The sequence below is a fragment of the Neolamprologus multifasciatus genome, chromosome 7 (genome assembly GCF_963576455.1).
Source record: "Neolamprologus multifasciatus chromosome 7, fNeoMul1.2, whole genome shotgun sequence".
NCBI classification, from domain to species: domain Eukaryota; kingdom Metazoa; phylum Chordata; class Actinopteri; order Cichliformes; family Cichlidae; genus Neolamprologus; species Neolamprologus multifasciatus.
Genome location: NC_140445.1, coordinates 57,295,106 through 57,316,555, shown reverse-complemented (window position 1 = coordinate 57,316,555; position 21,450 = coordinate 57,295,106). Strand labels below are relative to the sequence as shown.

At 39.4% G+C, this 21,450-nt stretch overlaps 1 protein-coding gene across 2 annotated transcripts in view; it reads right to left on the bottom strand.

The window, feature by feature from the left end:
• Positions 1-21,239, bottom strand: part of sema3d (sema domain, immunoglobulin domain (Ig), short basic domain, secreted, (semaphorin) 3D) — a 28,963-nt gene extending 7,724 nt beyond the window's left edge. Inside the window, exons 1-16 of one of the 2 annotated variants that reach the window (XM_085166634.1) lie at positions 20,872-21,239; positions 20,625-20,668; positions 14,013-14,270; positions 11,245-11,405; positions 9,144-9,206; positions 8,896-9,015; positions 8,707-8,800; positions 8,225-8,353; positions 6,330-6,466; positions 4,415-4,529; positions 4,092-4,161; positions 3,862-4,006; positions 3,137-3,359; positions 2,838-2,926; positions 2,597-2,638; positions 1,095-1,252 (exon numbers count right to left, since the gene is read on the bottom strand). In XM_085166634.1, the coding sequence (XP_085022760.1) occupies positions 1,095-1,252; positions 2,597-2,638; positions 2,838-2,926; positions 3,137-3,359; positions 3,862-4,006; positions 4,092-4,161; positions 4,415-4,529; positions 6,330-6,466; positions 8,225-8,353; positions 8,707-8,800; positions 8,896-9,015; positions 9,144-9,206; positions 11,245-11,405; positions 14,013-14,235 (1,769 nt within the window). In that variant the 5' untranslated portion in view covers positions 14,236-14,270; positions 20,625-20,668; positions 20,872-21,239. The remainder of the gene's footprint in view (positions 1-1,094; positions 1,253-2,596; positions 2,639-2,837; positions 2,927-3,136; positions 3,360-3,861; positions 4,007-4,091; positions 4,162-4,414; positions 4,530-6,329; positions 6,467-8,224; positions 8,354-8,706; positions 8,801-8,895; positions 9,016-9,143; positions 9,207-11,244; positions 11,406-14,012; positions 14,271-20,624; positions 20,669-20,871) is intronic. The other variant, XM_085166633.1, reaches the window with a different exon arrangement.
• Between the last annotated feature and the right edge of the window lie 211 nt (positions 21,240-21,450).

The following is a 21,450-nucleotide window of genomic DNA, read 5'->3' as shown; positions in this document are numbered from 1 at the left end:
GTAAATCAGTCAAACAAATAGTTATTAAAATGAATGTTTCTGACACACTTCACATGAATGACAAATTTGCCATTACTTGTAATAAACCTGTGAAGAAATTGTCTGAGAATTACTATTTTTTTCGAAAGCACTTAAAATGTAGGGAGGCATTAGCTTTATAGTTGTATAGCTAAAGAAGAAGAACCGCTCCATTTTATTCCATAAAATAATCTTGTCTATCACTACAATAGGATATATCCTACAATAGGATATATATATATATATATATATATATATATATACACACACACACACACACACACACACAGAGTTGGGGGCATCATCTTGTTGGCATTTTTATCTGTTTTCCTGCAAAAACATTTAGAGTGTACCAGTTTTTTTTTAAAGAAGAAAGAAACAAGTTTCTTTGACCTTTGACTTGTGTTGCTCACTTGGGCTCCTTCAGTTTGTATTGATTTCTTCCTCCACTTCCTGCTAGTCCTGTGTGGTGGGACATCTGTAGCCTACATTCCCTGACACTCTGAAGATCTGCTTTCAAAGAGCCCTGGAGGCCTCCACTATTGTACAAACCATAACAAAATCCCCACTGGGCAATAATATGGCACTATGAACCCAAACTGTAGGGCACAGTTTGCTCAGAGCTTGGATTCATGCAAGCAAGCTCACAAACAAAAACACAGAACAGGATTTGATTTTCACCTCAAGGACCACACTCTGCAAGTGTGGAATGACAGTGTCAGCCGAAAACACGCTGAAACATCTTTAATCATTGCCTGAGAAAAAATAATTACCTAATGGCTTGGAAAATATTGTGAGATGAAAAGAATGAAAACAGAAAAAAAAACATTTAGGGAGAGCTATGAATGTCTGAGAGTTCCAGCATTAAGAACTAGCCTTGGAAACACACACAAACAGACACCCCCCCTGGCAAACTATGGAACCAACGAGTCAGTGTTCACCGGTCAACATTTGCACTCTAATGATTTCCTTTTATTTTGGGGTTTGTTCACATACTTGTTTCAGGCTTACTGCTTTAAATTAATGCATGAGAACATTTCAAAAATACAAAAGTACTACAAGTGTCATGTGCATACCTCTTCGAGGCAGGGATGTATCGTGCACATGTGTGTCCATCCCAGGCACAGTAGGGATCTCGTGCCAGGCAGCATTCAGCACAAGCCTGGCCATATAGGTGGCATCTGCTGAGTGAAACCTGGGCCAGACCCTCACTTGAACCCACGTAGAGCTGTTGCTATGGTAAAACACAACATTGCTTCAAGACATACAAACATACAAAGCACCTTCAACTTTAACAATTGTACATCGTCCACATAAATAGTTAATTAGTTAAGTCTGCTAAAGCTAAAACTATTTTATATGGAAAAAATATTTGTTCTATATTAAAATTATATTTATTAAAAAGTTTTCCTCTTTCTGCATTAACATTCTTCATCTTTCAGAATATACTTTGTTGTTTGCTTTAAATGAATCACACAGAGATTTATAGATTTCCCCTTCTTAGCATAACATTTTCTTTGTACACCATGTACTATTTTTTATAAAGAAAAAGATTCTACGCAACATTAAATACACTACATTTAAACTGCTATGAGTGAGTAAAAACCGGTTTCCACTAAGTTCTTGATCTGTTGCAGATAAAAATCACATTACAATACAGAACGAACATGGCATTAATCAACAGAAACAAGGCTGCTAGGACAACAAAACATAAACACCTACACAGAACAGTAGACTACAGACGGAAGGCCTTGAGTGAACTGTGTGAGGTGATACTTCTGATTTGAAGGCATTTTTGCTTCAGTGTCGTATGGGATGTAATTACAGAGTTGGCACTGAAACAAGTTCATATAAAACAGATCTGGTAGTTTCTTGAAGATGTTTCACCAGCTTCGTCAGCTCTAAGTTTGGAATTAAAGAAGAAGCTTCTTGGATAAGAAGTGAAACGTCTTCAAGAAACTTAAAGAAATCTTTGTTGCTCTAAAAAGTTCAGTTGCAAGGTTGCTATTGATCTAGTGTGCTTTAGTGCATAGTCTTCATATGGTTTCTTTTGTGGTGTAGGACCAATTTAGGATAGCGTATACTGCTGAAAGAATGGCTACAACCATGAGTCTGATGGTTAAGTTTCTGAAATGATTACTACTTTTTGAAAATCAGGTTATAACCTAAAGAATACTCCAAGATATTCTTAGGTTTCTGTGAAGGCTGACATTTGGCTTGCAGAATGAATAGGCTGAATTTCGCAGTTGCAACTGGATCTAGTCTGACTCGCCTCAAAACTCTAGCGGGCAGGCACACAGACACAGGTCAAACACTGCTGGTGATTAATGGAAGCTGTGATTGGGTTTGAAGTGTCTACTGACATTCCTGACCCTTATATAATGAGGCGTAAGGGTGAGAGAGCTACAAGAAAATGGGGAAGACTACAGACAGAGAGGAAAACCAAAACATGAATAACAAGATAAAAGCTATATGATTTGTGCCACACAAGCCATGCGCATATAACTTAATGCATGTGGCTTAATCAAAGCAAAGAGCAAATTTGCACGAACAATTGCACAAAGTGTGCAGAACAAACCTGTTTAGACGAGATCTCCAAACTAAGGATAGGAGAGGGATTCTGCAAAAAGAAAACAAACTCCATCAACTTTAAAAGCTAATGGATATTAATTATTGGAGGTCAGTTATGTATTCATTACATATAAATATTTCACTGTCTTATAAGTCACCGACAGCTACACTATGAGGAAACACAACTCAGCAAATCAGTGTGTAACGTATGTGTGTATTTATTTGAATAACTGTGTTTTGAACTAAACCTGGAACACTTGAAGCTCTTCAAGAACCACTTCCTCTGTTGACCAGTTTTCTTGAGTGATGCTCACTACCTTAAGAATGGAGCCAACATCTAGGAGAGTGAGACAGAAAGAAAGAGGGGTGAAATTACCACCAGAATATCTTCAGAGAGTTGTTTGAGAAGCATAAAACATAGACTGCATATGTTCATTTCACCCTACACAAAATCTGTCCAATGCCAACGAAAACAACCAGTAATATACTGCCCTCTGCTGGTCAAATGTTGACTTTCACAAAAACTAGGAGGAGAGGTGTGACTCACCTGTTCCCAGGAACATAACCTCATACTGGCCATCATCTGCCAAAACTCTGTCCACCACAATGTGAGTCAAGGTGTAGTCAACTTTGACACGTGTGAACACAGGACGACCAGTGAGAGGGTAGACAGAGCGATACATCAGAGGGTGGAATCGAATAAATCTGACAACTTCATCCGGGAAGTCTTTAGTGGTCTTGATCCTTGGATCATATGTTTTGCTTGGGCACTAAAATTACAAAAAATCACAGCTGATTAGTGACCGTGTTTTCTATATTTCCTTCCACCAGTTCAACTATGGAGCAGATTCACTCAAACAATTTATTGGTATGTGTCTCCTTCTAGAGGCTAAAATAAGAACTGCAGGAGACAAAGCATATGTGAAACATCTGTTTCACACCTGATGTCAGCACCAAATTGTCCATCACATTACTTGGCTTAATTAATCTTTTTTTTAAACAAAATGAAACATGAATCTGATTAACTTGTCAAGTAACCTCATCAAAGTGTAAGTGAAGGTCATACATTATCAGGCTGCATGTGCAGATGTAACTATTCCCTCCAGCAAACTTTTACATTAAAGCCATGTTTAAAATTTTGCAATTAGGAGGAAAATTAAACACCTTATCTTATATATGAAAACAGAATAGCTAACAGTGAGAAGTACAGAAGGTATGGATGATTTCTTTTCTTTTTTTTCTTTATGCTCTTCTCTTTGGCATACAACATACCGTTCCAGGACGGGGATATGGTATCCTCCCCTCATATTCTACCCAGCGGTGGTCAGGCCCCTCCTTGTGGGCATAAGGTCCATTAAACACAGCCCTTATGTCTGCCATGCTATAAACACACACTGCTGAGCCACGGAAAATGGAACTGGAGGAAAAGTAAAAAGAACAGGTCAGGTTAATGCTTGGAGAAACAGGAAAGGACCTGAGGTTGTGTTGATAAAAAATCATACCTAGAGGTTGTGAAGACTGCATACACTATGGGGTTTTTGTCATCTCTGGTTGGGAGTAGAAAGACATCCTCTACAAAATAAAAATAATGAAAAAGTGTTTTTTGTTTTTTTTTTTTGTTATCAATAACCAAACAGAAAATATTTAGGCGAGCATCCAACAATAAATTGCAGTATTGAAGAACTGCAGTCCGTAGCACCGTTAGCCATGTGGTACTGTTGATGCATTTTCGTCCTTGTATGAAATGTTCTTAAAAGACAATTTTTAGAACATATAACTGACTTTATTGACCAGATTTTCAGTTTTTAATCTTACAGTCACTTACGGAGCTGATCAAAGTGTGTGTCCACGCCATCTGGCCCAGGGATGGAACACACAAGTCTGGCTTTGAGGAAGGTTGTCCATTTATTGGTCAGACTCCTCAGCCCACCCACATCATTCTGAAACACAACCACACACTCTGTAACAAACCATCGTCGCAGAGTGCAGCTGTCCAATGCGGCTAAACACGAACTGTAATTAATAATATACATTTGAGCATAAACACTGTAATCCAGCCAATGCGGTTGGAAAGACAACACAGAGCATCATAGACTGACTCGGGTTTCCTTCACTAATTATGAAAATAAACAAGTGAACCACATGCCTCTGGAATACATTTGCTTGTTTAACTTGCACAAAGAAGACCTTCAGTCAGGAGTAACTGAAAAGCGAAAGGAAAACACTGAGAAGGGTGAAAAACATAAAAGGAAAACGAACGAAGGGGAAGTGCAGCGTGATGAAGGGGAGAATTCAAATGCTGATTAATAATGCAGGTTTTACTTTAGCATATGAATTGCTGTTTTAAATTGAGACCTTTGACTGAGGTATGGTAAGAGGGTTCGAGTGTATCTCCTTGTCACGCATTGAAAACTTAAAAGACCCCCCTTGTTAAGCTTAGCCAAGTGGTGTAGAAAGGGCTGTTATGGTTTAACACACAAAACACACACTTGTGCTTAAGAGACCCCCCAAAATGTAAGCACTTAATGGGGATCTTTCACAATGGTGATAATCTTCAAAGAGGATTGATGTAAGGAGCTGTCATTCACAATGCAGATAATGAATATGAACCAAAGTACAAAGTACATGAGAGACACATGGCTCAGAGAAGAAAGGGCCATAATTCAGACGAATCTCCTTCCAGTCTGCTTTACGGCTTATTCTCAAGTCATAACCACGCTGAAAGCTTTTTTCTAAGAATGCAGTCCTGGATCGTGCATGCTAAAATTAAACTGCCATGTCACCTAGTTCCACTTGGAGAACTAATTGGACACTGTGTTATAATGCCTGGTCTGTTACATAGAGTTGAATGTTTTGATTTCTGGATTTTGTCATTTATTGGCTGTTTTCTGTTTGGTCTTATTGTTTGTTTGTTTTTTAAGTATAGGTTGAGGGCTTGATTCCTGTTTTGATTTCATTTTTCATCCTCACAGTTATGTTTAAGCATCTTTGAAAAGGTGATTTACAGTGGCTTGCAAAAGTATTCGGCCCCCTTAAACTTGATCTTGTCTCCCTCTCTTGATTGCCTATAGTTTGCCCCAGCTGTCTCCACTTCTATAGTCTCTATTTTGTTATTTTTCTTATGCACTTTGTATTTATGGACTTTTCATCAGCCATAATAAATGGCTTGCTTTTTGTTGTGTTTAGTCTGCCTCTTGCGACACACTGCGTGGTGCACAGAGAGCCTCAGATCATGCATCTGCCCTGCTTCTGCCCACAGTCAGCGGTGCAGCTAAACTTATAGTTGTTTTGACGTGCTGTCAAACAGAACCTAAGTGGCAGTGACACATTATCATCAAAGGCCTTTCAGAAAAGAAATTACCTATATTGACCTCAGTGACTGACTAGGTAGTAAAAACACAGCAAACATAAGAATTATAACCACGATTTACTGCTCCAGACAGAGTTGGATGACCAGAAAAGAATTGGGATAAAATTGGGAACGGTTCCTCCCAGCCAAAGATTCACACCCGATCAGGACACCATCTCTTATTTTACAAGGTCCTATCTACTTTAGGCTGTCTTTTCAAGCACCAGTTCTCTGCTACTACCACATCACTACCTGGGCCTCAGCAGCCATGTACAGCATCATACTTTCTTTCATTGGCTTTGCTGTTGCTCATTAGTTATACTGTACCAGCCCCTTCACCCCTCCGCCATATATCTCCTACTTTCCACACCTCTCTCCTGTAATATCTCACCTTGCACACACGAGCCACTCGGGAGAGGATGTTTTTGTCGTTGCCTTCCCAGGACACCTCGCGGAAGAAAAAGTATACTTTATCATCATCTGGATTGTAGGTGTCTGCAATGGGATGGGCAGCTATAAACCTGGCCTCTGAAGACACAGAATGGAGAAGACAGAGGAAATAGCATTAAAATGAGTCATAATGGTTTTGGCATGAACTGCAGTCTTAAGGTAGCATTAAAACTACACTTAGCGTGTGTTTATTTACAGTCGTCTTCTATTTCTGCAGAGAGATTTGATGTATTACTCTCTCTTTACTAAGTGTAAAGCTGAAATGGGCTGAACATAAACTGCACTTAGGTACATGCAGCAATTGTAAAAGAAGATTTAATTGACTTTAAAAGCAGTTTTGTTTAAATTTACATGATTTTCAGTATGTCAGGCAGTATCAATTATGCATCAGTGCAGCATAAAGATACTCTTACACACCCTAGGTTAAACATCTGATTTATATGTGAGCATCTATGACAAGTGTATATGTCCTGCACTTAAAATCTTTGTTACTGTTTTTTTTGGCCTCTTTGGGACATGAAAGCAATCTATCAACATGAAATTAACACGATACTTCTAGATTAGCAAACATTTAAAAACTGAATAATGCGAAGGGAAGTACCTGCTTTGGTTAGACACAATGCTGATGCAAAAGGTGACAGTAAAGCAGGACAGCTGTGAATGCAACAAATGCAAAAGAAGATACAGCAGAACAAACTTCAAACAGTCCAGACATCTGAATGGAACAAAAGAGTTCCAAAATTTTTTTGATTGTAAAAAATTAAAAAATAAAACTGTCACGGGCCTATTAATAAGAATATATTATGTTTTATGTGATGATCCTGTGTGCATGTGCAAAATTTAATCTGTACACTTGCTAATTATCAAATGGATAATTAATACTTACAATACAGTTAAACTGCACAAAGCATGTTTGCCTCCGAAAATTACTGGAGGGCAAATAGGTTATTTTTGGATTGATTTTAACTGTTCAAGCTACTAAGAATTATTAGTAAGCACAATTTTCAACTGCATTTACGGCACTGGACACTGTATTAAAACAGTAAGTTCTACATATGATGTAGGAAAATAGCAGTAAGGAGAAACAACAGCATGTTGCCATCAGGAGGGAACAGGCCCAAAAGTTTAAACGTTACAGTGACATTACATCAACATTAGCTCAACACCTAGAAGCCAAGCCAACCACTAGAGGGTGATTCCCCAACTGGAACGGCTTAATGCATTATAGCTAACACATGGGACAGAAGGTCATTGCTAGTCATGAAAAGAGGTTCCACTGAAACACCGAAACACTCCAAGAAATGGGAAAACAAGACGGCCGCCCTGTGTCGACACTCACTGTTTACACACACCGACGGAGAGGGAGAGAGAGAGAGCGCATTACTCCAAAAATCTCTGACTGTGTAGTTGTGAAATGTGGAGACCATGTGTAAGGATTTAGGTCCTAGTGACAACTGTTGATACATGACAGTCTATCAGTGGATATAAAACACTGCAAACAGGAGATGATGCATGCAGAGAAGGTCCCTCCTCAGTCCTAAGTGACGACTGCGCATACCCCTGGCTAACATGCGGTGTGACAAGGACTGTGAACTTTGTGGCACACTGTAAATTCCCCCATAGGCGTGGTGCCAGCTCAGCTGTGGCATTCATATAAAAGTTCCAGCTAAATGAGTAAGTGGGCTGTTTCCTTCCCTCTGGAATGCCAATAACTATCCTGAGGGCACAGAGAGGCTCTTTGTATCAGTAGAGAGGCCAGAAGTTATGCAAAAAAGCAATAACAAGTTTGCAGTGCAGTCAGCCTGTTAACGTGGATGTGTGCAAGCATGTGTGTACCATTGATCCAGTAGTCTTCAGAGATGTCTGTGCGTATGTAGTGTTGGTCAGGAGGAGGGCCTAGGGAGCGTGTGAACGTTGTATCTTTGCCCAGGAAGTCTGAAGATGTGCCCGCATACAGGTACTGATCTAAATAGAAGCACAGTAGACTTAGAAAACAAATCTTACAGTTTTTTTTTTAAATATATACAGAGTGAGTAAGATTTCAATTAACATACTGAAACAAGCACATGCAAGAGACACAATTGTTTGCATTTGTCTGCCAAGTAACTTTGTTGTTGCTGCAGAGACACGTAAGCTTGTGTTTTTCTTGGCCCCCAAAAATGGGAGAAGAGGGCTGACAAACAAAGACATGAATACAAATTCATTGCAAATAACTGAGTGAAGTGAAGCGTGGCGCTCTGCAGCTGTAAAATTCTCGCTCAATAAAAGATAAGGCAGGTAGAGGACTGCTTTGTACAATGTCACCTATGTTATCTTACCTGTGTGGACTGATGTAAATGGCTGCAAGGGATCAAAAGGACATTTCAACCTGCCAGACTCCTCTGTATTAGACAGCAGCTTCAAAACGCCATCCTGAGAGACAAAATTAAGAGGATTCACAAACGTAAGCCTATTTATCGACTCTAGTCAAAATGTTTCCTGTTAAGATCCACTCATGCCCACTTTACCTTTTTGTGGCCAGTGATTTCAATGAATGCACAAGTGGGGTGGAAGGCCCCTGTCCCACAGGCATAGACATGTGTTCGGTTGTAATTGTGAAGGACCCTGATAAAATTTGCACATTCCAGCTGGAACAAGCAGGGACAGAAAAAGAACATGTATGAGGTAGACTGGAAGGACTGATTGAACAGGTACATTTAGTAATCACAGAAACTTAAAATCTATAGATTGAATGGCTTTCTTTAGAAACACTTACATTTTCATTTTTGCCAGCCAGTTTGCACATTTCCACGTTTTCCTTCAGAGCAGGCCAGTGAATCTAATAACCGATAAATAAATCAGAAATATTTCACGTCTTACAATATAACCAGAATGTGAGCATTCGGCTTCAATTTACAGAAGACCTGTTGCAGTTCTTTATAGTTTGCATGCTATGCTAAAATCTTTAAGTTCTAAAGATTAAAATTTTTTATTTGTGACAAACATTCCATGAATAGCTGTTACTTTGGAGAATATAGAGTAGGATACACGATTTTCTGGATTTCTTTTAGATCCTTTAACCTGATTCTTTTTTAATGAATCGTTAAAGTTAAAAAGTTAAAAACAAGAGCAGGCCCCTGAACGCTCAAACTTTTTTTCCTTTGTTTTATATAGTATTTTATTTCATTCTATTTTTACACCGAAATATGCTAAACGTAAAATGAAATGAATAATAACTACATTTTTTCCTTTCATCTCTATCCATATCTAAATAACAAATGGCATTTTTACAGTATTTAAACACATGTAGGTGTTGTGGTAAGAGATTAGCTGAGGTATAACATCCAGCCTCCCTTTAATGTATGCCACCATACTCATACATGTGTTATAACAGGCTTATGTGCTTAGCGTGTTACCTCCACTAAATCCTACCATGGAGTGCTATCCCCAAACTTATTCATGGCTGAATTATCATACAGAAAAGCAGTGTTACAATACGATGTGCTGAATGAGAACAGTGTGCCTGTGTTAGGGTTTTAATTAGTTTTGGATAGAGTTTCATGTGATCGCTGACCTTGTTTCACCTAGTAAAAATGAGTAATTTACTTTAGCATATATAGTTATTTAAAGACTTAAATTATGTGGACTTCTTTATAATAAAAGGTAAAAACAACTGGAATGCTTGTGAGCATCATAAAGCCCTGACTTTCAGGGGCTTTTAGTCCCAATCCAGGTATGCGTGTTCAGTAATTGATAAACACTGAGTTTGCAGGGGAAGATCACATTCACTGTCAAGGCTGATCTCACAGGGCTCAGAGGGTCAGACATTCAGTTCATATCTCTCTGGCATCTATATCAATGACCCCTAAAGGCAACAGAAATGCAACACTTTAAGAGCAAGACTAAGAGTTAAAACAACCAGATAAAGATCAAATAAACACACTGTCTTTTCCACCAGTGGATCAACCTCAGCTGCATAAACACACTAACATCTACAAATGTTAACATATGGCATCCATCCAAATGCATTTGTGTGTTTGTGTAAAGTCTGAGCACGCACACTCCATCAAACGTGTACATACCTGATGTATGTAATTGTGTGTGTGCTCCATGCGTGTGGGTGGGGGCAAGGACTCTCTAAGTTGATGACCCTGACCTTACTAGACAGATAACTTCAGACTGCTATTGACTGAAAGATCAGTGTTTCCCTAAAACAATACATAGCTGAGTGCATTTCAGGAAAATCCTAATGGAAAAAACGATTCTTATCGCCCCACTTAATTGCCAAACAGGTAGCAGCTAAATGTTCCATAATGCATTGTTCACATTAACTAACAGGTCAGTTAACGTGTGTGAAAGCTTTAAACTTAAATTTCTCCAAGTAATATAAGGTTTTTAAACCAATACTGAGGTATTCTTGTTTTAGTTTTACAAGTGTTTTACCTCGATATTTTACTCATTTATACTCTACCCAACTCAGCTTGTTTTGTTGTTTGTTTGTGGCATTTCAAACAGGAAGTTGGAGAGTGCCTTCTGGTGGAAAAACATCAACACTCATAAGGTTGTGTACCTGGTCTCTTCTTTATTTTTATAATTTTCATTTATTGTCCATTATAAATGCTAATACAGATATATCAGCAAACAGCTAATATCTATAAATATATTGTCCCTCCTGATATATCATTCTGGCTCTTCTTTACACTCCTGTAAATATATTGACGTGTACCTGAAAAAATGTCTACATTATAAAAAATGGCATGAACAAATGCAAAAATAAGCACTGCTCTTTACTTAGTACAGTGTCTTGTCTTTTTACGTCTGAACCTGGATTATTCTTTATGCTATATTGATTTTACACATGCATATATAAAGCATACCTTTGTAGGGGATTCAGCCAGATTGTCAGGGTCAAGCAAGTAGATGTGGTCCCTGGCTCCCAACAGAAGACGACCCCTCTCTTCATCCAACAACAGCGACTGCGAATGAAGGCCATTGGAGGGGCTCAAAAACAGAGATACACTGCCCACCTTCAGCAGTTCTGTCCCAGTATCAGAAAAACACAGACAAACATATTAACAAATATCCCCACTGCCATGTAAAATGCAGTATTGTGAGTCAAATTAAACTAAAGTGAAAAAACATATTATAGTAGGACTACACTGTGGGGTGCAATTTATTCTCTGCAGTTTAAAACCAGTGTAATCCCAAAGACAGTCACTGAGATGAAAAAAGTCTTGACTTAAAGTTGCCTAATCCTGTTTAGCTACACATGCTCATAAATAAGTTTTTTTTTCAATTTAGATAGCATAGTATCTCAGTAAGTAGACTTTTAGACAGGAATACCTGTTGTTCATCCATTACACAATAGTACAATTTTGCTATTCACTTGTACATTTTTATGCAGAACACGTACTGTTTTTATATGAAATTATATATACAGTTTGCTTGCTTTAGACCTGGACTCGCAGCTTGTAAGGTCCGTAGGTTTCTGAAAGCTGAATATGGTCGACATTTTTAGCTCAGGATCGTGTCTTTGATCTCCATTAGAGGAACTCTCTTCTATCACGAGGCTCTTTTCAGCGCACCACACTTGCCACATGCCTTGAGTAAACACTGGCTCGGTGCAGAGGAGTCCTGTGGGAGTCACTCTGAAAGGATTGACACTGTGATTACCCTCTTGGTGAGAATGATTGGAGAGGTTACCAACCTTCAATATTTGAACTTTTGGGACCCCTCCTCACCACACAATCTCCCTTAATACCTCCCCTTTACACTGAACCCCCACGTGCTGATGTATCTCTCTCCTACACACATATCATGCCCCAAACAGACAAAACTCACAAAGAGATTAGGCCTGCTAGCCCTTGGTGTGGTGTGCAGTAATCTGTTCTGTAAACACACAGCACTATGAGCCTATTGAAGCTTAGCATAGTCTCCACACATTTCTTCAAAGAGGAGAGCCCTAAACAACATGAAAACCTCTTGATTAGCTTTGTTATTGGAACTCAATGTTGCTTTCATGCACGCAGTTATTGGAGTAAGACTTGATCAAGCTTTAGATTTAGAGACCTCTTCAGAGCTGTAAGCAATGCCTGAATCTGCCCTTTCTCACATGTAGCACATGGCAGGAGGTCAACTGCATCAGACACATTGTCACTGCTAAAAATACCTCATATGGTGAAGGATAGGGGTGTGCAGGATGCAGGTCACATCACACCCATATGCTTGCTATGATTTATCCAGACAATTATCCTGCTCAATTCCCATTTGTAATCAAAGACTTTGTAGCTACCAGGGCAACACGTTCATTTATTGAATGATCCATCTGGTCATTTCTGTTTTCACTTGTAGCTCCACCAGAACCTGATTATGGTGAAACAATTACAGTCTCAGGAATAAATATGCAATGTAGGATGCCTCTGGTTTCAGAATATTCAGAGGAGCATGGCAGACACTATTATATTTTAGGTCAGACAGACATATTGATTAGAAGCTAATGCTACATGTTCACTAGATGAAAACTAAAGTTCTTGGGTTTTTATTTTAAAGCAGTTTGTTTAGAGGTGCTCCCTCAATGAGGGATTTTTACTTTTTATAATTTCACCCTTTAGTCGTTGAATCTGTATTTGGGCTTACGTAAAGCTGATGCGATGCTGGAAGTGAATTCACTGCTGGGTGGTGTTGCTTTTGAACAGTGTCCACTAATGAAATGATGACAAGAGGAGCAGGATGCATGCACTTGGTTAAGCTTTTGTTATTTTTGACAGATTTGTCTTTGCCTCAGTGATTCTCACTGAGAGAACCAAATATGGATATTGCTGTCAAATAGCCATTCACTTTAGTGAAGATTAAAGTAGCATGTAGCCAAATTAAAGGCAATCCGACTACATGACATGATAAAGTACTTCACTTTACTGGCTTGGAAGAAACATAAAATAAGACAAATTGTAGAGCTAAATACTAGGCTAACTGCTGAAAAAACAGTGTCCACAGTAATCCTTATTCCTGCAGCTACTTGCATATGTTTTTGTTGGACACATAGGACATGCATATGTATCTATTTCCAGGCATAGTTGGTTTTAGAAGCCTTGACCAAAAGACCAAAAGCTTTTGGAGGTTGAAGTCAGAGTGAGTTCACTTTCAGGTCACAGTGGGGATTCAATTTTATGGAACAAAAGTTAAGTTAATTTGTGTGGTTGCTTGTAGCTGATACACAGCATTAGGGATGAAGACTTTGAAGTAAAGTTTGCACTCAGGTTTGAGGAATGTAAAAATCTAACTTCCTAACTTTTGGTGGGACAAAGCAAACACACTTGGTTTATGCAAAGCCAGATACATGGACACAGAGCACATTTATAAGATCAGATAATATCCACACAGCAGACTGAGGGATCAGTAAGTGAGAAACCTTTCACTTTGCTTCATGTTTAAATGCTACAGATCATCTCCATAAACTTCACTAAATTCTCCTCTTACCATTTCCTCTGCCTGTTGCACAAGTCACATTCAAGTAAGAAAAAAAAGATGCACACTGAAAGATGGAAAGATGTATGACAAGAAAGAAAAAAAATGAAAAGATAAAATCCTATGTCAAACAGCAATATTGTTTGAATTAAAACAAACATCTGCAATATTTAGTTCTTACCTCTATGGCTGAGTTTGACCCTGGGGACACTCTGTTTGATGCTTGCTCCAACAGGGAGGATGGCCAACAAAATCAGTCCAAACAGTGTGACCTCCGGATGGAATAGAGCCATAAACTTCTTCCCTTTGCCTCCATAATTACTGCCAGACAAGCAGAACATAGCCCCAACCTCATTCCAGGTCTGATTGCCCGAGTCCTCTTTCTTCATACTGTGTGGAGTCATCTTGTAGTGTTTTCACTTTGTGCTTTTCTGCAACCCTGGAGGGAGACCAGTGTAAAGAGTCAAGCTAGGGAAGAGCAATCATAAGTGTATGAGGATGCAAGCAGTCTCATCTAACTCCAGAGAGGGGGAATATACACAAACTTCTGTGGCTGTTTCGCCATGGAGCCCTACAGGCATGTCCCCTTCCTTTGCCCATCCTACATCAGCTGTTGCTTGTCACCGGCTCTCCTTTTGTTTCGCCTTTAAATCTGTTTGCCCCAAACAAAGGTCAGACTAACAAAACAGTTGCATTCTACTACTTTTCATCAGGCACGTCTCCGCTTTTCTCTCTCCTCCCATATCCTTTTCACATGGATAACTCAACTTAATTCTTTGCCTTAAGGATACTTGCCAGTAGCTTAAGGATTGGTTGATGACCCTGTCACTTCCTCCTTTATACCATGTAAAAAATGGGCCATGCCCTGTTTAGGACGTCACAATCAATTAAAAATGCCCAGACATTAGTTCACATTCTGAAAAGTTAGCTGTCTGACTAGCATTGAAAAGCTGTGCTTCTAAATAAATGTGTGGTTTAGAATAAGTAGCAGGAGCACAGACTGTTACAAGTTAAAAAAAAAAAGAAGTAAGAAGGAAAAAAGACAAGAACTAAAAATTAACTAATCACTTGTTATATTCTGAAAATCTGTGTTTTAATAAATTTATATTTTTTTTCAGTGGTACTTGGACACCTAAAAAGGGAAACAGTGGAACTAGTATATAAAGATTTGTCAGTGAACCCTGATACTAATTTTCCTTCTTATAAATAATTTTTTTTTTTTTATTTATATAGCACCTTTCAAGACAGAATCACAAAGTGCTGCACATAAGATTACAAGTCATAAAAAGATTTAAAAAGAGAAAATAAAACGGGCAAAAAATTAACCAAAAGCAGTTTTAAAAAGGTAAGTTTTGAGTTGTTTTTTAAAAACAGCTACTGAGCCCACAGTTCTTAATGCTTGGGGGAGAGAGTTCCACAGTCTAGGGGCCACAGTGGCAAAAGCTCTATCACCCTTAGTCCTCCTCTTAGTATTTTTTATAGCAAGTAATCCCTGATCAGATGACCCTAAAGACCTGCTAGGGACATAGGGCTATAGCAGATCAAAGATGTAGGCAGGTGCCAGTCCGTGCACAGCTCTGTAGGTCAAGACCAGGATCTTAAAATCAACTCTAAATTTAACAGGAAGCCAGTGTAACTGAGATAATAATGGTGTCACATGTGAGTACTTGGAGGATTTTGTCAAAAGCCTAGCTGCAGCGTTTTGCACAACCTGCAGACGATTAATTTTAATTTTCTTAAAATTAAAGTTGCTTGTCAGCACAATTCAAACAATACAAGATGATATTCAGATTAACTTTACCACCTCAAAAAGAGTGCAGAATCATACAAAATGTTTTTTACACACATTGCAGCTTCATGAAATCTGTGCCCTTTATTACACCGTTGATGCATTCATTGCATCTTCTAAGCACAGACTGAGTACCGTCCCTGTCTTTAACCTGCATTCCTGCAAATTCCACAGCCATTAGGATACTAATTAACCAGACTATTGATGGAGAAATTAATGAATGCATTGAAAGAATGCCTCCCCTTAAGACCTTTTGCCACCATCATTACTTTCCTTCGACCCAATTTCAGAAAGCACACATCAACCTGTCAAGTGACAACATAAACAATGTCAAGCTAAAGCTAGATTAGATATGACATTCACACTCCTATATCTCTAATATTGACAGCATGTATGCTCCTTAGAAGTCCACCACATAAAAAGAATAGCCATTTGATAATGTGTAAGCAGCACCTTAAAAAAAAGGTGATATCCTGAGTAAATATACTGGTCCCTGGTCTTTGCCCATCGATTTGTACTGCAGGGTAAAATGTGAAACAGATATCAGGTGTTCAACTACAACTCACTTAAGTTTATTTGATTTCTTTCTTCAGTCATCTGATGTTTAAAACTGTAGCTCTTTGTGCAGAAACAGGAGTGAGCGGCACCCTTCCAAGTGCCCCATAGCTTTAAAACGAAGAGGATTAGACTCTGATAAACAGACTGGTGTTTATTTAGGATGACAAATTGAGACGTGTTCACACCTTCAGGGTTAGAAATACAGATATAGAGCTCTGCGTGATGGATGGGCAATCAGCAAAGAGAGTGAGAAAGTTAGGAGTTTAAAATCCATGTAGTCTTTGCACTTTGTGAGCAACACTGATAGTGCTGATGGTGAAGCTTATCCTCCCTACAGTATTTTCAGGAGAGCAGTGACACAATTTCACTCAAGTGATAAGCACTTCAGTAATGCATCTCTTTTCACAGCTTGAGTGCCCACATCCTTCCGCAGCACAGACGTGTGGAGCACCCCGCTAGAAGAATGACCCCCAGGAAAAGAAAAGTACAAGTCTTGGAAGAAAAACAAAAAAAAAACCAACCTCAATTTCTTGAGTAATAGATGACACACACTGGAGGAGGAATGCCAGAGTACCAGTGAGTCAGTACTTTGAAAGTGTCAATAACAGAAATGAAAAGAGAAATAAGGGAAAAAGTGCGCAAGAGATGTGAGTAATGGGGGAAACCAACTTCTTGTGCCATGTAAGTTAAGCTAACACCCCTATTTCCTGGTGACTAGAGTCCTTGTTGTCTTTGGCAGCATGGCCGGCACACAGTGCAGGGTGTCAGGAGAAACAATCCTGATAGAGATGGTGACAGATTTAAAGCTAGCAGCCAAGGGCTCCTGGCTTTTGATCTCTCACCAACACAAAGCACCTTTAAATATACTGACTCTTCTGTTTCGGTTTAAACAATACAGTCTTTGCATGCCATAAAACATCTACTCAGTTAGTATTATCAGTGAATCTAGTAGCCGACATGCTGTACAAGAATCGTAAAGAGAAACTAGCTCAAGTGAATACACAACAGAAGTTGCCAGCAGTCATGAGAAAAGAGCAGATGGTGAAGAAGTGCTCTGGCTATGGGCATGCTTGCACCAAGACCACCCCTAATGAGGCATTTAGCAACACCCAGGTGCCCTGTAGAGTACACTATTATCTAACTCCTCCATCTCCACAGGACGGAGTGCATTAGCACAGCTATTTGTCTTTATTCCCTGACCACAGGCACTGACCTAGCAGAACAACATAGGTAATTGTTTCTAGTTCTCAAGACATTAATTGTTTTTCTTGGCAAGAGTCAATCATCTTTTCTTTAGCCTTGTATTTAAGCACGCATGCAACTCTCTGTGTGTGAGCTAATGTCTCACAGGAAAAATGCTAAAAATACAAACTACAAAGAATATGGAAGCAACATTACATTTTAAAGTGGGTTTACTAACTATAACTCCAGGTATAGATGGAAGTAATTAAGGAAACATGTCACTGTTCCATAAAGACAGGAATCAACCTCACTCTTTGTGTTTTATAGAAGATGTCATGTCTTTTATTTTTATGTTAGACTTTATGACCACATTAAAATAACAGTAGCACATCTTTGTCCACAAGCTGTCAATACGACTGATATAAAGGCTCACAATCAGTGGCTTTAAAGTATGCTAGGAATTAACTGCTCAAAAAACGTAAATATGAGACATGTGATCCCTGACGCATTATTCTGGATACAGATCACCCCCCCCCCCCCCCCCCCCCCCAGCTACAATACATGCTTAGAAATTAAAGCTTTTGGGGAACTTTCATAGTATAAATGTGCAAGTTTTTTTGTGTAATTTGTTTATCCCACATTATCTGACTGAAACATAATATCTAACAGCGCAGCATGTGCATCTCCTGGGAAATTAGATATCGCTCCAGAAATTGAATGCAAAATAAATTGCCAAAATATCCCCTTACATGCAACATTTAATCATCCAAAACATGGCGATGGAGACAGAGATGGGCTTTGAAGTTGAAAACACTGCAGTAAATTAGTCCCAAATAATGAAGGAATACACAGTGCAAACCATGCTTGGTAAAGATGCCAATATTTCTCCATGCAACAGAATAGGGTTGATCCCTTACTAGTCGGACAGCCTGGATTTCCTGAAACGTTTACCTTTAATTATATCGTATAACTTCTAAAATGTTTGATTACCAAATCTCTCACATAACTATACAAAATTAGACTCTATGGACTCCAGACAGTTGATTCTACTGACCTGGTCAATGGATTTAAGTGAGGATTTCCCAGAGTAAATGACTCAGGTCTTAATTTAAACAATATAAACCCACAATTACACTTTGCTCTAAACCACTATGCATGAAATCTGTGAATGGAAATGCCTAAACAAGAGGACATTCCAGTTGATTTCCTTCCGTTCTGGAAGTGAAGAGTACGTCTGTGGGGAATACCAAAGAAGATGGATTAAATTCCAACCCTGAGGTCCTGTCTGTCTACATTTTGTCTGTATCTCAAAACACTGGAAAGGGAACACTCCTGGAGGCTGCTGGTATGGAAACCAAATACACCAAAGCCAGATAATATGCCCCAGGACCTGTTATTAAAGACTCACTTTATGTTTACTGTTGGTCTTCAACAATAGAAGACACAGTTCACAGCTCCTCACAACCACATGCAGTTGTCACAGAGCCAGCTCGGGTCTCCTGTCACACACAAGGGTTAATGGAAAGCTGGGAGGAAGCAGCAAGGAGTGATACTTGATCTATGGTTTAACTCGTCCACAGAGAAAATGGCAATTAAAAAACATGAGGTGAAAACAAAGCCAGGGAATATGTAAAAGAGAGAACAGTCCATGTAACTGAGACGGTTGGATGAAGATAAACACGCAGGTAGTTTTGCTGATAATTGACAACAAAACAGGTAACTCTACTCACACAGAACAGGTCATGACGCCGGAAAGCCACTCAGAATCTGTATGAGTGCCTGCATGTATGAACAAATGTGTGCGTGTAAGCTAATACCATCCTGAGGGAGGCAGATGGGAGCAATATAGGGCATCAAAACAGTGACTGACATTTGTAAGTGCACCCACTTGTATCCTCATGGCCTGAGGATATAGGGGTACACCCATCTAGGCTATGCAACAACTCTTCTCAAGACCAAACTGTCATCTACACACTTGAGAAGCAACTGTATTGTTCTTTGTAAGTGCTGGAAAGACTCTGTTATGCAGTTTATCTCCATATGAGCCTAAGCACAGTTCATTTACAGAGTGGGGACACAGAGAGGCCACAGAAAGACAGCCAAACTGAGCCAGTCAGTCTGTCTGCAAGTCACTGGCACCTAGCTGTTGTAGACACTCTAAACATACTAACATCACTGCAGTAAATGTGTCTTCCCAGTTGCTTTGTCTGTCAGCACTGAGGGATTTTGCAAACATGACCATATTAGGCCAGAATAGTGTGCAGCATACAAGTATGTTTTAATAACACTTTCCACCCGAAACCTGTTGAGTTTTGCGAAAGACCCCTTTAAGGTTTTAGTTTTCGTCACTATGAGGAAAAAGCCTCAGCATGAGACTGCACTGACTTCTGACAGAGCTCAGAAGTGTTGCTGTAGGCCATTTAAAACACAGCTCAATATTGATGCTGTGGTTGTTTTAGAGAAATGTTGGATTGGTCCAGACATGCCACATAGAACTGGAATGAATTAGTGCACACAGGAGGCACAACTGTAGCACGGCATGGGAAGGGCATTGATTGACATAGCAAACAATGGAATACACCCCTTTAATCAGTCCAACATAGTAACTTATTTTTTCACATGGAAGGTTACTATCACAGCCACAGCAGTCTTGAGCCTTCCCCATTCCCGGCCAAGTAAACATGGGGATGTGTGTGTATACTGCAGTGTGTATGTATTAGGTATGCCTGACAGCATCTCAATGACGCAATGTTTGGACACTGTTTAAAGGAGAAAATCAGACAAGATTTTCTGTCTTGTCTTTCTGTCGCCCAAGGTAGAAGTCATTTATTTACCTCAGTCATGCTGATCGAAACCCCTGAAACACTGCCAGAGAAATCAATGCATCCACACAAGTACAAACTCCCCTCCCTCCCTCCCTTGTTTGCCTCTCTCAGAACCACCAGATCCCAGTGCAAAGTTAGGTAAACCTTTAAAAAAAATATGGGGAGAGTGGACCAGTAAGTCTAAAGAACTACATCACTACTTGTTTTCTTTTCTGCTGGACTGTAAACCACTAACATGCACAAACACAAATAAATGACCTCAATGAGGTAAACGTGTCCACGTCAACATTTTACTGTATGTATGATTAATTCAGACAGTAGACATGTACTTTGCTTAAGTCCATATAGTCACATTCAGTTTGGGGGCATTTAGAAGTCCCACACACTCACACCCCCTCCCCAAACACTGTGCAAAGAAGACAAAAACTCTCCCTCTTACCAACTTCTCATATATCCATATACAGTCTCTGTACTTTAAACGATCTATTAAACTTAAATATTGATTAATACGTTTAAGTTTGTAAATCCAGCTTAATAAAATGTACAGATACAGATAAAGCGTTAAACACCCTTTAAAACTCTGCAGTATTAATGTATTAATTTAAACTCTACTGTGGTCCACCTGACACACGGTTATAACTTGGTGTAGATTATTACCCTCGTTATTATTATGGCGTGTTCCTCACCTGCTCGCTCGCTGACTTCGGCTCTTCTCGCGTGCAAGTGCACCACATGAATAGCACTGTCTCAGAAAGTTGTCCGTTGCAAACACACACACAAAAAAACCCGACCAAAAGTATGACACTTGGCACAACTTCAACCCGACCAAAAGGAAAGTGGATGGATAAAATGAGGTCTTCCTGCAGATATTTCCACTCCCTGCAATGTTAGTTAAACTGAAAAGCGCTCTTGAACTCTTCGTGCACTGCGTGTGTGTATTTTGGATGGCTGGGTAGTCTGTGGCAGTACGCCCCGGGAAAGACAGACGGCAAACTCCCAGTTGTGCTGCTGCTGCTGCTGCTGGAGGGGAGGGGCCCTCAGCATCTGTACCGCCGTTTTTTTGGACGCTCCACAGCTTCATTTTCATCCCTCCGAAAATGCTCCGAGTATTAGAGTTACAATGGGCCTTAATAACGGTTATGTATTTCGGCTAATAGCATGATAAAAATAGCTTAAAACTGATCTGAGATAAACTCACCAGTCACAGCTGGTGTTACTGCAAAACATGTTAGTGATCATGTGGTATTTTATAATTATTAGTGGCA